Source organism: Sipha flava, unplaced genomic scaffold, assembly GCF_003268045.1.
Source record: "Sipha flava isolate LNK unplaced genomic scaffold, YSA_version1 516_pilon_pilon, whole genome shotgun sequence".
Lineage (NCBI taxonomy): Eukaryota > Metazoa > Arthropoda > Insecta > Hemiptera > Aphididae > Sipha > Sipha flava.
In genome coordinates, this window is record NW_020273459.1 from 106,722 (window position 1) to 124,758 (window position 18,037).

Genomic DNA, 18,037 nt, shown 5'->3' on the forward strand with positions numbered 1-18,037 from the left:
TAAAGTATTTTTATGAACACTATTCATTTTCATTTTACGTTTGTTACCGACCACAACGAATCATTTTTATTTTTTAATAACAGTTATATAATTTTGATTGAAATCATCGTATTACTTATACCTTTTTCAATTGTGAACAAAAGTGAGAAATATTTAATACATAAGTAAGTAATCGTCATTCGACCAGTGGTTATTTTTTCTTAATTAAAATTTTTCTAACTCATTGAAGTGACAAATAAACGAATATTATATTTTATGTATATATGTTTTCGTATCATTGTTTCTAAAAATGTAATTGTCCACAATACTATCTACCTAATAGAGTTGTGAGTTTAAAAAAACCTACCTATTTAATTTTTAAACTTTTTTTTTAATTTGTTATTTCTATTTGTATTTGTTATCCAAAGAACAATAAGAATAATTTATAATAAGACAATTTAGTTGACAAATACCTATCAGGGGCGTATTTATGAGGGGGTGAGGGGGACCAGGACCCCACCGAAATAAAAAACAACATCGTTAAAGATTGTTATTTTTAGCATGGATATATCTTAATGCTGGGGGTTCCGAAAATTTTTCGTGACACTGAGAAAGTTGCTTATGCGATAATTTAAAATTTTATATTTATAAAATATGTTTATTCTTTTAAAAAAATATGTGGTGAATTTTGAGTGACTCTAATAAAAAATTTGCTTATTACAATGTAGTTTTTATACTTTTAAAAAATAATAAATCATTAAAAAAATTGAGTTTCTTATTTCTGTGATGGTGTAAAGACAGTCGAGAAGTCTTATAGTGTTAAAGTAATTTTTTTCGTAATAGTGTGCTTCCTCCTTCCCTTCTACCCAAAAATCAAATACATAATTAGCCCCCTCCGAAAAAACTTATATACGCTACTAATTCCTATAACATATAGTAGAATCCTTCCACTAGAGGCACTATGACGTAATTTTATTTGATTGGTAAAGCAGGCGGGTCATAAACTTACAAATCACGACACCAATGCTTTATAGTATTTTTATTGGGTTGCCGGTATAGAATGATGTTCAGAGATTAGAGCATTTTTGTAGTGGATAAAATAACTCAAATTATTTTTAATATGTTTTGGATAATTCAATAATATATGGAATTTAGAGCAGAACTGTAACAATGATTAAATTTAAATATAGGTCCATTTTAATTTCGTGAAAGGAATTAAAAATAATAACTGTCGATATTGAATAGATTAATTAAAAAATTATCGATGGCATTAAGATATATAACGAAAAGTATAATTTTTCGATTTCTTAACAATAAAAACGTTACTTGGAGGTTACTAAGTTGGTGCAGAGTGTAATATACAATGAACCATAGAATCATAGAATATAATTCTTTGACAAAACTCGAATGTATACCAATATATGATAATACCTATTATAATAATTTCATATATATTCTCATATTATTGGGATTATTACTACAATAATAATATGATCAAGTTTACATAAATATATAATTTATAATTATTATAATTCCGAATTATTATCTATATCTGTGATAATATTTACACATTGATAAAAACATAGAGTAATACCATATACCAAGTATCATATCAATAGATAAAAAAACACGTCGCACATAGTTTATTCAAAGAAGTAACGAACGAAAATCTATAATTTTATTTCTAGTTCACACCTACAATCGTACTGTTAAATATTAACATCTCCCGATCTTCAACCATGTAAAATGTTGTTATTGTTTTTCGATATCTTTGTCGAGGTTATATGGTTTTATAGCTAAATCCAACGGTTTCACAAAAAAAAAAATCATCTTATCACCCTTATCAGCTTTACAATTTTTAGTAATAAATTAAACACTATAATATTAATACCAGTTTTAATTTTTTCAAATTCACATTGTTACAAACACATTGTTTTGCTGCAGTGAATTGTTATTGTTATTTTATTTTTCAATAAGGTTCTACATATATCTGTAGAATGTTAAAGTATAGTTTAAATTGTTCGACTTAACCAATTGTCCTTGATCATTAGTGGTTGCTTTTTGGCTTAGTAACATGTAAGTATTATCCTTGGTTGCCAACTGCCGTATAAATCTTATTTATTAGTTCAAAGTATCAAAAATACAGAATATAATATATGCTAATTATTGTTCTACTTACTAATATTTTCAATGTTTATTTGATATAACCTATTCGATTTTCTATAAATTAAGTTATGGACAAATAGGAGGTTTATTTTTCGATTTATTTTAACTTGTATTATTATTATTTTTTTTTTGCTTTCATTAAAACACTATAAAAAAGCAATCAAATAAACCAAAATAGTACTAATAAATTAACTCTTATTATTATTTTAATTATTTATTGACATAATTAAAACACAAAACTGAGTGTGTTAAAATGAAGCGTTAAATAATAACTGATAACAAATATATCTTTTAATATTACTTAATAATGTTAATATGATTTTTATTTTAAATTCATATTCTATTTATAAAATGTTTCAAGTTTACTAGTAAATATATAATTACTGTGATCATTTTAAACAATTAATGTAATTCTCATTTAGTACCAAATAATTTAATATTATTTTTAAAACTAAAATTTTTACATGGATTATATAAAACAAAAAGTTATAGCTTATAATTAAAAAACATAATAACCTATCAAAGCATTTTTTATATTTTATTTAATTTCTTCTATAAAGTGTATAAATGTATATAATAGTATAATATCTACTAAAAAATTTTTGGAAAAAATCTTTAGATTTAATTATTTTAAATTTGCAACTGATATAATTAATGTATTAATTGGATAAAATTAAATTATTGGAGATTGGAGGATGCAATGGACCGGAATTAATGGAGAAGTTTGGTTGAAGTATGCAAAATCCTTGATGGCCTATATAGCACTAAAAAAAATATATATATATATAATATTCAACTATTCAAGCTAGAAAATTTATCAATTATCATATGTTTATGTCCTGAGTATATTAAGTAAAAACTTTATATACCATACTTAAATTGTTTTGGTTCTAATATTAAATAATTCTTAAGATTTATAGTTTTAAATTATAATGGCCTAAGATTTCAATAAGATAAAAATTAACAAATTTGTAACGGTTATTTCTTGAAAAAAAAGTACAGCCACCTTTTCTATTTTAGTGTTATTCTATTCTAGATTTTTTTTTTTTTTTGTTAATGGTCACTCCACATATTTATTTTCTAATTGATATTAATAATAAATTGTTTTAAACCATGTATAAATTAAAATATTCTTTAACATTTTACAAGAAATAAGTTAATTTTAACAGGTGTTTACAATGGACAAAAGTCAGAATATGGGATCAGTGTTGGGAAGACCCGAAATTAGTGTACCAGGATATACTATTGAAATGGGAAATACCACTTATGGAACATCTTTGGAGGAACGTATACAAGCGGCTAGAGCAGCTTCTTCAAGTTCTAATCAGATGCTTCAGAAAATTAATAAAGCAAAATCAACTTTGATGAATAATAGAAATATTGAAAAGGATACAAATTTTCATAATATTGATACTAAAAATATATCATTTAGTGCTCATGAATTAAAGAAAAAAAATAGACAGCAATGGCCATCTTCATCTAAAACAGATTCTAAATTAACTAATGTTTCTTCATTTAACTCAACCACGGTTAAAAATGGAAATATTAATCCTCAAACTAATTATAATATAAGTTGTTTATCAAAACCAATACATAAAGGAGGGGGTTTGATGCAACGTCGATTAGAATCTATTAAAGCTAATAAAAAATTATCCAACATTATTTCACTAGATTATGATAAAAATTTGGGATCAACAAAATATTCCAATAACTTTTCACAAAGTTCAAATCGTCAAGATAATTTTACAAAAAGTCATGCACCTAGTCAGTTTGATATTAATGTTTCAACGCAAAATGAGTGTAAAACAAAATTAACAATTCAAAAAAAAAATTCTATTGACATGAAAAATAATAGTTGTATATATAACAATACGAATAAATTTAGTAAGTTACAATAATATTATATTCCTTAATCTAAAATTGTTCAATTCTAATTGGTATTTACAACTCTTCTCTCATTTAATATTAAACATTTTTAATAGAACAATACAGATACTGATATTCCTAATCATTCAAATTATTTTACATTTTATCTAATTTATTTTAAATATTCTTCTAAGATAAAATTTGATATATGTGATAACTAAATCTTGTTAAATATTTTCTTACCATTCCTTAAATATCCTGTACACGCCCAGAATAATTGTTTACAATTGATTTATAGTTTTCCCAGCATAAATGTGGCCTTCCTAGTGATCTCTTATCGACCTGGTTCTCTTCAATGGTTGTTACGACTATAGACCCTGCTGTTTGTCATTCATGTCCTGCCCGCTTCAAACTCCTTTTTTTATTTAATTTTCGATATTCGATCTTTGGAACAATTCTACAAATTCTTTATTATGTCGTATATACCATTCTCTCATGTGGGTGTTCATGTCTGGGCCATAGATTTTTCATAGAATTTTCGTTTCAAATACTTATAGTTTAGTTTCTTTTGCTATTCTGAGGCATATAGTACTATATCATAATATACTATAAATCATATCAGGGCCATGTACTTCTATATCTTTAGGTTTGTTGATATGGTCTTAAACTCAGCATTTTTCCAGAATCAAAAAAACTTTATTGTCTTTTTGTATCCTAGCACTAATTTCAATTTTCAAAAAATTATCTTATGTTAGTAGGTGCTCCAAGTATTTAAAATGCGTTACTCTCAAAAATATATGCCCCACAAACATTCATACTTAGTCCTCGTTAATATGCCTTGCCTTGACAACTTATATCATTTACTTATTTCATCGATTATATTCAGTCCTACATTCTTTGCTATCGTAATGAGTTTTTCCTCACACTCATTTTACCAATTCTTCAGTGTCTTCCAATATCACATATCATCTATATAACTTATAGTGACATTGGAAGACATAATTATCATATATTATCATCTACATAAATTAATTTATATATTTATATATATGTTCAAGTTTCCCAATACTATTCTGTTATTACTGTTTAATCTCTTTAGTATTTGCTGTAACTGGGTCTAATATTTCTGATACTACCTTAGTTTTCATTTTTTTTAAAATGGCCTCAATTAATTATACTAATTTTTTTTGGGGGAAATTGAATTCTTTAACATGTTAAAAAGACTAAATTGATGCCAGAATCGTAGGCTCTTTTGAAATCCACAAATAGTATTATTGATTATAAATAGTATTTAGTACTATTTATAATCAATGATAATACATATACTCTTATTGAATTCCCATTGTTGACCTATTGGGTCTGAAACCACTTTGATAATTTCCCAGAATCTCTGACTATTGACTTAATCCTATCTAATATGTAATAAAACAATACTTTGTAGACCACATTCAGCAAAGCTATAATTATCACAGATTTGAGAATCGTATTTCTTATGGATTGGGCATATTACTGCAACATTCCAACTTTCTGGTAATCCCTATTTTTCCCAAATATGGGTTATTAAACTATATAAATCCGTTAATGAGTCCTCGTTTAGCATTTTCATAATTTCATCTTGTACATTGTCCTCTCCTGGTAACTTATGGTTCTTCTGTCTCATATATATATATATATATACCTTAACTTCTTGCTTTGATGTTGCTACTTATTAATTTTAGTTTGGTTCTCAATTCGTCCATGTGAAGTTTATAACAGTTGAGAAGATGTTCAAAATATGTCCTCCATCATTCTATGATATTTAATTAGGCAGTAATTAGTGTTCCATCTTCCTTTTCTTAGAACTTTTCATACTTTTTATAGCCTCCCTTTATTATATTAATTTTATAATATATGTTATGTTTTTATTGTTAGTAATGAAATTTTTGAGTTAGTTGATTTAAATAATATTATAGCTAGTATTAGGAATATGTAGACTCTAAAAACTATACCAAATTGTTGATCATAACATTTTCCATTAAAAATTGTATGATTTTTATGTCTAAAGGCGGGATCCCACGGCGCGGTAGATTGTCGCGAGCCGTGGGATTACCGTTAATCATATGACGAGCCATGCAACATTTCCTTTGACGCGTGTCACAAAGACCGACAATCATCAAGAACGGTCGCGCCGCGCCCCACCAATCCCACGGCGCGTTTATAGTACCGCGCTGTACCACACCACTCGCCGTAGGATCCTGCCTCAAGGTTTATGTTTCTTGTTTCCTAATTTCTTGAATATCCACATCTTGACTTGTATATTTTTTGCATCATGTGTTAAATAATTTGTGAACGTTCCTTGAGCCCAAAAACATTTCCAATTTCCTGTTTCCATTTTTGTTTTTCTTAGATCCACTATTTTGAAGCATTTTGTTTGGTTTTGAGTAGAGGAATAGTTTTAGAGTAATAGTTTTTTATAATGGTCGATTGTTAACCCAGCACTAATCCTTCAAACTGGAGGATCAGTTTACCTCAACCAATAAAGATCAGGGCAGGGCTATTGCAATGTAGTATTTATTAGTATTACAGTGGGCGATGGGGCGCCACATTCCCAATACCAAAAAATAATATTAAATTATATTGAAAAAATAATCTAGTCTTAATTACATAATATAAACTACTTAAGTTAACAATTATGTTTTTACTTTATTTTACATTAAACAGCAAACTCTGTAACCTCTGTACAATATAGACTTATTAGAGCTAAAGAAGAAATGAATGCCAAATCAAAATGTTCTATTAATAATAATATTTCAAAAAGTGAAATAATAAAAAAGTCTTCATCGTGTAAGTAAACTATTAAAATTTATTAAGTTATTCATAAATAATATTTTATATATTTTACTATTAATATAATTGTTTTCATTATATTCTTTGTTTTGATTAAATTTAGTGAATAATATACAGCAAAATAATAATTTACTTAACCATAACATTAAAAACAAAACGAAGAGATTAAATAAATCATTTCAAACTACCACAAAAAGTGATTCAATCCTTGCATCAACTCATAAAAAACCTCTTTTAAATAATTTAAATATCAATCAAATATTGAATAAACAACTGATCACTGTACAACAAAAACCAGTCGTACCAAAAAACATGATTTCATCTAAACCTTCTGGTGAGTTTTTTTTTTTTTTTATTTATTTTTGATGATTTAATATTTACTTTTAAACAATAATTTTTTATGTAACATTTTAAATACAGAAACAATTATATCCAAAAAATTGGAAAATGAAGATATTTTAAAAAAGAAAGAAACCGAATTAAATTCCTTTAGTTTTATTATGCCTCAAACTTATTCTGTTCAGCAAAGATTGGAAAAAAGAAACAACTACAACAATTGTTATGCTGAGTAAGTATACAAATAATTTTGAACATTTTGTTATGTTAGAAATCTTGGACTATTCTGATACTTTTTGTTTATCAAATATTATATATTATTTAGTATCTAGAGTTAATATAACTTAAATTACATTTTTACTACCTGCAATTCAAGTTCTAGTAGCTTGACTGTATAAATTAGTTAGAAGCATAAAAAATGAGTATGGCCAACATGCACCTGATGATTGTTAGCAAATAGTCAATTAGTAAATAATTTTTCATATATTATTTTCATATATTTCAAACTATTTTTCAAATTATTTAACCATAATAATAATAGTAAAATATACAACAATTTGGACGATATTACTATTGGAAACTAACAAGAAATAAATGGATTATATTGATGGATATATTATGTATCTTATATACATGATTAAAATCTTATACTTAATAACATGATAATCTAATAATCAAAATTATATTATTTATTTTTATTTAGTACACAATGTAACGAAAATGATTCTATGGATTGGGAAACTATAAATGAACCCAGCAATATTGTTGACAAAGTAAAATACCTAATAATATTTCATATATTTTAAAATTTAATTTATATAATTTAAATTATTTTTATGATTTAAAAAGGTTAATGACTTAAGAAAAACAACATACTCTTATGAACCTATGGAATGGACCCCTGATACAATTATGCACAGTGATCTAATAAATAACTGTTTAGTGGTTGACACAAACATACTTTTATCAGACTTAAAATCCATTACTATAATTATAGATAAATATTTACCTGGTAAAGTAATATAAACCAAAAAAATATATCTTATTGTAAAACTTATTTTATTTAGACTATAATGGTTATTTAACTATTGTGTTACCATGGCGGGTCTTACAAGAACTTGACTGCATAAAAAAAAATGAAAATGCACTTGGTTACCGAGCAAGGGAAGCCACTCGATGGTTATTGGAAATGCTTTCAAATAATCATCCGCGATTAAAAGGTCAACCCATGACAACAAATAATAACAGTACGAATGCTGATGATTCTATTTTAAAATGTGCCATGTCTGTGAAAGAGAGAGTAAATTGTGTAGTAAGTAGTTTATTTTTAATGATATATCTTATTATTTATTTAACAAGCCTTGTATATAAAATTAGATTTTTGACATAATTGTTAAAATTTTTTTTAGTAAACTATTTGTATGCTTTTAATTACATATCAATAAGAAAAACAAATACTAGTAAATTTATTGTTTGCAGACTTTAATAACAGATGATAAAATATTAAGCATAAAATCAGAAATTAATGGAATACCTGTAAAAAATTCAGCATGGCTTCAACATTTGGTATCAGTCAAAAATTCCAGCAAATCTGAAATATTTCAAGGTTAGTGTTAACAAATCATTATGATTAAAAAACAATTTATATTATTACTGCAGACAAGTACATATATTTAATGTATTGTATTGTAGCTTCTTAATCTAGTTATTAATGTAATAATTATTATATCAACAAACTAAATTTTTTTTTAGTTCAATTTTGTTTATTGTAATTTTTAAATTATATTTAACTAATATTCTGTACATTTTAAATACTTTTTCAATACCTGTTTAAATAGTTTAAAATGTAAAATGATACAATTCAAGTAATGAAGAACCACAATCAAATATTATAATAGATTTTTCTCAAATAAAATTCTTGGTAAAAGATGATAAAAATCTAATTGTGTTCAGGCTAGACGACCAAAGTAATTGAAATCCAACGTAACCACATTCGACATTGGCTGTGTTTAGATGTGAGAATATTGGCATACTACCCAAACTTATTCCGAATTTGTTGTTAATCCGTGTTTGGAAGCTGGTTTAAGCTTGTTTAACCTGCGAATGCACACAATTTATTTTATATATCCATTTGGATTAATTGTTAACAAAGACTAAAATATCAACAAATCACATCCAAATCGATAATAAATTCCTTTGATGTACGGCTCCCTGATCAAAAGCGACCGAAGGCACATTTGCTGTAAACCAACATCACCAAATAAGGTCGTCACATGTGCCTTCACTACCCTTGGTCATCTAGTCTGGATACGGCTTAAGAGAGCGATCCGTGATAACATTGAATAATTAACTACGGAAACGATGACAACTATGCAATGATATCATTTCCTTCCACTATTAGGAATTGTCATAATTTCCTAGGAATTGACATAATTTCCTAAATTATCAATATTTCAGGTGACACATATATTATGTCTGCTAATATATTAGGAAATACACAAATAAATTAAAATATGGATTACTTTAAAAGTTAAATATAATTTTGTTACTCTTTCCAATTTTGATAATAATTACAATTTTTTTATTTCAACTAGTGACCATACTTATTCTTAGAGGGGGGGGGGAATAGCTGAGGAAGGTAAGGTGACAATGTTTAAACACACTTTCACCAGTTCAATTCTGGTCATCGGTGATTTTGTTAGAGGATAACTTTCAAAAGAGAAAAAACTACCTAGATTTCCCACCCCAACCAATGTGTATGACACTAACAAAAACCTTACAAACAAAAGCAAAACTATTGCACCACTCGTACTAAAAATAATTTAATATCCAAAACTCTTGATTGCTGTGGATTAATGAAATAAAAATAAAATAAAATAAAAATACTCTTTTTGGAGTTCCAATCTGTTTTCGAATGTTAGAAATTATAATAAATATTTTTTCTTTGTCGAGCAATATACAAAATAATTCACTTGATGTCCCATTAACAATGCTTCTTCATCTTAAAACAGCTTCAAAATATCTAATATTGTTTTCTTATACATTGCTTTAATTCTCCCTTGGCTAGTTTTTAGTTTAACATTCTTCAGAAAATATTAAATCTAAGTCTGAAGAATAATTTTTAATAAGTTGTTTGCCTTTTCTTTCAATTCATATTTTTCCAGTTCATTTAATCTCCATAACAATTTGAAGGAGTGTCTTAATTGCAAATAAGCAACTTTTTTTCGCTATATAGGTTATCACTTATCACGTATTAATTGCGCTGTAATTAAAATTTGTTATGAATGACTTTCGTCTATCAAACTCGATACTTGTTACATTAACCATAAGATAACTTCAATTTTTTTCTTTGTTTATCTTTTTTATAATCTTGAGAACCACATATTAACTTTGTTTTGCTTTCAAAGGTTGAAAATCGTTCTTCATTCCTTAATACCATTAAATACAATTCTAGCGTTTTGTATAGCATTATCATCTGATCTAATTTTACATATTCCCCTTGAAGTGTTTTACTAACATCTTGAAACTTTATCAGGATTTCATTCCAATAGCAAATCATCAGTGCCATTTCTAAGAATTTAGTTAATTAAACTTAATTTTTGCCTTAAGTTGATGTTTATTATTGTTCGTACTTGTACTGATTTCTTATAAAGCTGCAATTAATGGTTTATAGCAGGAATGGGCAACTGGCGGCTCCTATACTTTTTTTATCTGGCCCATGCTACATTTTCAAATTGCTTCATATCATTTTAGCGTTTATCAGTATTATATTTTTCTCTAGTATTGTTCACCAGCTAAATTATAAAATGTCTAAGTATAATATATATTCATATCGGCATTGCAAACATAACTGTGTTAAGCACTTATTTTAATGCATTGGTTCAATTGTAAAATGTAATTATTTAAAATAAATGCTAATGGTCAACTTTAATGACTTATTTTCATATTTGCTTCTTTTACTATGGCTCACCAAATTTTAAAGTTTTAAAAATTGGTCTTATATTGTAACCCTATGTAAACGTTAATGTGAATACTGGTTCGAAGGTTAGTGTATTAAAAATTTAAAAAATATCTTCAAAATTTCTAACTGGCTATTATTTTGTTACAACGAGAGACCATTCAACATTGTAGAAAGTGCAGTTAAAATTTTAATTTTATTTTCCACAAATATTTACAAATTATTCAAAGATATCTTTCAATCATTATTAAGAATGCATTTTGCTAAAAAGACAAGACTGATAGAAAACAGAATTAAATTCATAATGTGTACATTTTACTTTAAAGACCTATAAATGTAACATCAGTTGTTAACTTCTTATTTAATAAATCTTAAAAATTATTAGTATTGATTAAAAGTTCCTATAAATTATTTATAATTTATTTTATAAGCTTTATTAAAAATGTATAATTTTGTATTTGATACTATAATCAAAACGGTTTTAAATATCTTTAAATGATGATTTTAGATATTACAAGACTATTAGGTAATAAATGTAATACAGCAAAACTACTTAGATTAGTTAATAGAAATACCAATAATTTAATACCAATAGTTAATAGAAATATATATAATTTATATAATAATTTTCATTGGTTGTGTCTCCCAAATGAAATTTTTTTGAAAAAACAAATCACTTTGTGTTTAATGATATATTTAAAAAGAAATGTAGTGAATATTTTTATTTTATTTTTTGCTTTATGGGCCATTCAGGCCTTTTGCAGCTTCTACTAATCCTCTCCACACGTCACGGTCAGTAGCGGTCTTGATGTCTGCTATTCCGTCTATTATTCTTATATCTGCATTGACTCTATCTTTCCATCATTGTCGAGGTGTTCCCCTGGGGCGCTTGCCAGCTAGTTTATTTATCAGTACCTCCCGGATTATGCTTTCTTCAACGCGCCACATATGGCCCGCCCATTCTAAACGCTTGGAATTTAGAAAGCATTTAATACTTGGTACAGAGATTCCAAAATGGTATTTTTTCTCCTTTTATATACCCCAGTTATTTCATTTCTGACAGGACCGTATATTTTCTTTGGCACTTTTTTCTCGAAGATAAGAAGTTTCTCCTCATCCCCTTTAGTCGTCGACCACGTCTCACTAAAATACATGACTATTGGGTGTAAATATGTTACATACCTTTATCCTTTGTCGCCCATGATAGCATTTTTGAGCTTAATAATTTATTCATTGAGAAGTATGCTCGGTTCGCCGAGTTAATTCTAAGTCTAACTTCATTATGCATGTCATTTTTATAGTTGATATTAACCCCCAAGTACTTAAAATCATCGACCTGTTCGACGGTGTATAGTCCGACTATCTGATTGTTCTTAGCGGGCGTGTGGCATGTCATTAGCATGTATTTTGTTTTTGCTCCGTTAATTGTGAGACCCATCTTCTAACTAGATGCAATTAACTTTTCCGCAATGTGTCCTATCTCCTGGCGACTATTTCCTAGTATGACGACGTCATACTAAATATTAGCAATCTAGAAATATAAGCATTCATTTTAAAATTTTGTATTGCCCAATACAATTGTATTTGACAAGATATATCCCATACCTACATATAACCTTTTCCTAGAATTATTTACCAAATTCATTGATTATTCAATCATTACATTTGTTTTATATCAACATACTACTAATAAAAAAAGACTTGCTCTTCTAACCTAGAACTACATCTTATTGGCTCTAAAAATTTGAGTTTATTGAACTTAAATATTTTATATCTACGAGGATATTTAATTTGGTTAAATATTAGGTTTATGAATATTAACTTAATTATTAGGATAATAGTTTCATTAATTTGTATACAAAATAATGTAACTAAAATAAATAAATATTAAGTAGTCATATCTAATTTTCATGATAATTGGTAAGTGTTTACAAATATAATTGTATTTAATATCTTTCCGAAAAATAAAACTTTACATTTTAAGACATAAGTATACCTTTTGTTGTGGATAAAAAAAAAATTAATTTTCAAAATACTTGAGTAGGTAGTCCTTTATAATAAATAATAATAATAACGCAACACATGATTTTCATTATAATCCGTAGCATATTTATAATTATGTATAGCTTAATTGTATCAAATGAGTATAAAAAGGTATTCTTTATATAAATAAAATTTAATTCGGATTTTTTCAGGTAGTGCTTGACGTGTCTTCATCAGGTTACAGATGGTACGTAATACTCAAAAATGAAGGTATCTATAGGAACAATACATATTTATTAAAAACATAATATATTTAATAGTTTTTAAAAATAATAAAAATAAATAAAAGAACTTTTTATTTTATTATTTCAAATAAAACCTTGAATTTAAATATTTATAAATATTTATAAATATTTTATAAAACTAAAATAAATTCTTGAAATTTATAATATTTTTTTTAAAACAATACATTTAATTAATTTTTTTTTTTTTGTTCCTTGAATTACAAAATACTGTTTTTTTTTTTTTTTTTTTAATGACTTACGAATTTAGAATGAATAAAGAAACAAATTAATTATATATTTATGTAAAAAATACCTCTTAAATAACCATTACAAATTTGTTCATTCTATACCTATATCAGAAAATATCAGTATTTGAAACAATTGGTTAAGTTGTTTACTAGAGAAAATAATTTTTTTAAGCTTAATACCAAAATCGCCTATTAAATCAATTGTTTATTAGGTTTAAGTATTCATTTTATTTAATTTTGATTATTAAATTCTTGTTTGTAAACATGTTTGAATGTTTATATCATATGAGAATAAGTAATTTGGAATAAATGTTAGTATTCTACTGTATTACATTTTATTACTCTAATCAATTTAATTGAAACATGTAATATTATTTGTTATATTAAGTGATATAATAAGTTTTACCAACTTTTTCTTTACTTTTTAAGTATAAAAAAATATATTGTTATTAAGAATATAGACTGAAATAATGTATGAATTACTTCTAATTTTCATACTATTGAATAAAAGTATTTATTATTTTATATAAATTGTGTTTTATCTTACCAAATGCCTAGTAAAGTTACCAAATTAATTATATATGATAACTAATCTTAATTTATTGGAAACTGAATTGATTGTATTTTATGAAAATAATTTTAATATCATGTTTATAAAAAAGTGGCCCACTCACATGGTCTTCTAAATTTTGATCATTTTTAATAAATTCTAAATATATTTTAAAGTACTTCAATATTTCAATTACTTAATGCGTTATGGAATTATTCAAAAGAAAGAAATCTGTGAACTTTACTATAGTTATATTATATATTTAATGTAGACAGTAACAATTTAATTATGTGTATACATAAATATTTGCTAGTTAATTTAATTAATTAACTCACAAAAAAATATTTAATAATGAAATCAAAACTTCTTTATACTCAAAAAAATGTATTAATTTTTCACTAGTTTTAACAGTTGTAAATTGTCTAATACTATGTTCAAAATATATTTTCTATAAATATTAATCAGTTTGAAAATTAATGAAGTTTATTCTGAATTAGCATTGATAATGTACTTACAACTTTTACTTTTATAAATATAATGAATTTATATTATATTTTAATTATATTTTTTCATTAAATTCACAATTATTTTAATTAGTTTTCCATCTCAACCCATACTATAAATATATCATTTAATTTGTGTTTTCAAAGACAATGATTTTACAGGTTTTAAAAAACATATTGATAATTTAGATACCTCTGGTTTTTCTAGATAAATGAATATTTATCTACCATGTTTACTATACAATGTAATAATTTTATTTAAGTGTGTAATATCTGTTAGTTATTTATATTTTCTCCAGAATAATTTTTTTTGTATTGAAATTGAACATTAGATTATTTTTGATTTTGGTTCTTGATTATTGTTTCCAAAACATAGACATTTATTAACTATTACACTGTTATAAATATTTAAACTTAGGATTTATTTTTGTGTTAAGTATTGTATATTTATAGTTTGTTGTTATAATAATAATACAAAAATCTGGTTAAATATAATTGTATTGTAATTAGTAAGTATGTTTTATCATTTTCAATATTATAATATTTCTATCATTTTCATTAGTTATATCATTATTAGTTCATCAGTAATTATATTTTAGAGGCTGTTAAAAAATATCCAATAATTGAAAACAAACTAATAATGCAATTTGAGTCACATTTGGAACACATTATAGCCAGAGTATGTATAAATTGATTATGTTAGTTCAATATTTAAATTATTTTGTCAATTCTAATTTTCAATGCTTTAACAATCAAATTTATTTATATAAAACATTTTAATATAAATCAAAATGTTTAAATATTACTATGTATCTTAAGTTATTTGCCATGGAAGTAATTAAATGAAGATAAAAAATATAACTCAACAAACAATAGTTGATTTAATTTTTAATTGTAATAACTTTTATACCAATTAAATTTAGACATTTGACTATTGATAAGATAGAAATATGTTCTTAACATTTATTATTTTGTATAATTTAGTACACAAAAAAACATATATCTTTATGTTATACTTCATTCAGAATTTTTTTTTAATTTTTCATTAGTTTAAAGTAAAAATTATGATTAAAATCTTGTTTTTCTTTTTTAATTAATATTATATTATATTAATATTAATATTATATTTATTTAATAACTAATTTTGATATAATTCAACAGGTTTTAAAATTTGCTGTAGGTCAAAATAAAGAATATTCTATTTTCACAAAAAAAGCTTGGTGGAAAATGTATTCACTAACACCACCACTTAATTTAACAAAATGTTTATTAAAGCTTAAAGAACATTGGGGCATAATAGTACCCCAGCAGTTTCTTAAAGGGCCTCTAAAACAATTAGATTGGATGGAATGTTTTTTTAAGGATTTACAAAAGTTAAGTAAGTTAAAATTATATTCAAAATATTGTATTTATATCTGTGCATGAAGAAGTAATTTATAGTTTTTTATTTTGTTCAATAGTATCTGAAAATAGTCTTAACTGGAACGAGATTTATAACTTGATTAAATATTGTACAGAAATATTTATTGCTTTACCTTATGAATATTATCATATTACTGACATGCTTTTTAATGATTTAATGGTAAGATTCACTTTTTAGTGCTATACTCAATTAATTACAAATTATAATTTATTTTTCATAATAATTGTTCACTTGTGTTTTAATAGTTATTATTTCAAATTTATCAACAATTTATAAACCTACCAGTATATAATAATAAACAACACTTTAGTTGACCCAGTCACTGATATAATATATCTGTGGTTACTGGTTACAATCCAAGCAAGTAAATTAATATCTATCGAAATTGGCTTTATTTTAGTGACAGCTCAAATTTGAATAGGGGTTTATTAACTTTAAAAATATAAATTTTTTAGATAATAGTGGTCATGAAATGATATAAGATAGATAATTGCTAAAAAGTAAATAATTAAAATTTTCATTTTTCCTATTACTTTTTTTCATAAATTTCAACAGAATTAATTTTTAGAGAATATTAATGATATTTTATTCATAACTACCTTAAAAATTTAATATTTATATTGAATTTTTATAAATTATTTTGTTACAACTTTTTGAACATGGAATATAATGTTGTGTACCATCAGTTTAACGGTTTTGATGTTAAGAAGTGTGATAGAATGTTTCAAATAATAATTAAAATTAAGTTGAACTCTATTTATTGTAAATATTCTAAGTCTAAAACATTTAATTTCTTTAGAAAATTAACTGGTGTGAAGGTGCTTGCTACGATAGGACATATCTGGTAATTGGTCTGTTCCATAACCCATTCTTGTATGGTATTGTGATCTTTACAGGTAGCAAACATATTTTGACCTGGATAAAATATGATTTATGTCCAGAATAGTATCTTATAATTGTCCTATACCTTTAATGTTCAGTATCCCAGTCTTCTAAAATACGTTCTATTTTAAATATTTAATATTTTTGATACTTAATGTTATACTTGAGTGGTTAGCCTCGAGATATTTGGGAATAGCATAACCAACCCTTCATATATTATTTTGTGACTTGTATTTATATATCGTAAATTTGTAGTAAAATCTACTCTAATAATTGGAAATAGTTTAATATTGATTGTGTGGTCCCCCAGTATAATGATGTTTGTAAAGACTATCATCTATAACAATCTAAAAAAAAATCCATAACAATAATTTTTTTTTTCATTTTTACAAAATATAAAGTGTAATAATGAAAATATTTATTACCACAATTTTAAATTAAAATTGTAATAATTTTATAAGAAGTCATTTGCATGTAGTATTTTAAGGATATAAATTTATGTACACTAGTTGTGACTTTATGGAGTGGTATTGCTTGTATTTAGATTTTTTAACTTGTTTGTTATTATCATTAAACTAACAAATGTATAATATGTACATTATGTATTAAATATGTTTTCAATCTAGTTATTTATTTATAAATTCTTTTGATTATTATATTTCAGAATGCTAGAAAATTTTTAAAAAGAAAATTGGATTGTGAAATAATAAATGATGAGTCATTATCAATTTCTTTAACAAATGACTTAAATATATCAAGTGTTAATTATTCTTCTAATATTGATAATGTTTTACTGAATATTTTAAAAGAAGTTGATATGTTTTGGTAAATAATAGATGTTGATAATTATTTTAATAATTTAACAACATTTTTTGATTTTAACAGCATAAATATCTATAAATCTAAAGGAATCAGTCATAGATCATTTGAAAAACCCAATTGTTTACTTTTAAAAACATATTTTTATGATGAAATTGAAGAGTATTGCCAAAAAATATCAAATATAATTAAGGTTATGTCAAAGTATGTATGA

At 24.8% G+C, this 18,037-nt stretch overlaps 1 protein-coding gene across 1 annotated transcript; it reads left to right on the top strand.

Moving 5' to 3' along the window:
• The first annotated feature begins 1,618 nt into the window (after positions 1–1,618).
• Positions 1,619–18,037, top strand: LOC112690671 (putative histone-lysine N-methyltransferase 1). The gene is made up of 14 exons (XM_025564729.1): positions 1,619–2,055; positions 3,315–4,029; positions 6,712–6,834; positions 6,941–7,171; positions 7,258–7,405; positions 7,877–7,946; positions 8,023–8,185; positions 8,241–8,485; positions 8,653–8,779; positions 15,299–15,378; positions 15,861–16,077; positions 16,160–16,281; positions 17,669–17,829; positions 17,890–18,037. Exons 2-14 carry the CDS (start codon positions 3,324–3,326, stop codon positions 18,035–18,037), a joined length of 2,541 nt encoding a protein of 846 aa, XP_025420514.1. The 5' UTR covers positions 1,619–2,055; positions 3,315–3,323.

Excerpts from the sequence above, each read along its gene's own strand:
- LOC112690671 (XM_025564729.1), top strand. The coding sequence starts at position 3,324 with ATGGACAAAAGTCAGAATATGGGATCAGTGTTGGGAAGACCCGAAATT. Across the intron at positions 7,172-7,257 it reads GATTTCATCTAAACCTTCTG|AAACAATTATATCCAAAAAA; the intron begins GTGAGTTTTTTT and ends TTTTAAATACAG. Across the intron at positions 16,282-17,668 it reads TGCTTTTTAATGATTTAATG|AATGCTAGAAAATTTTTAAA; the intron begins GTAAGATTCACT and ends ATTATATTTCAG.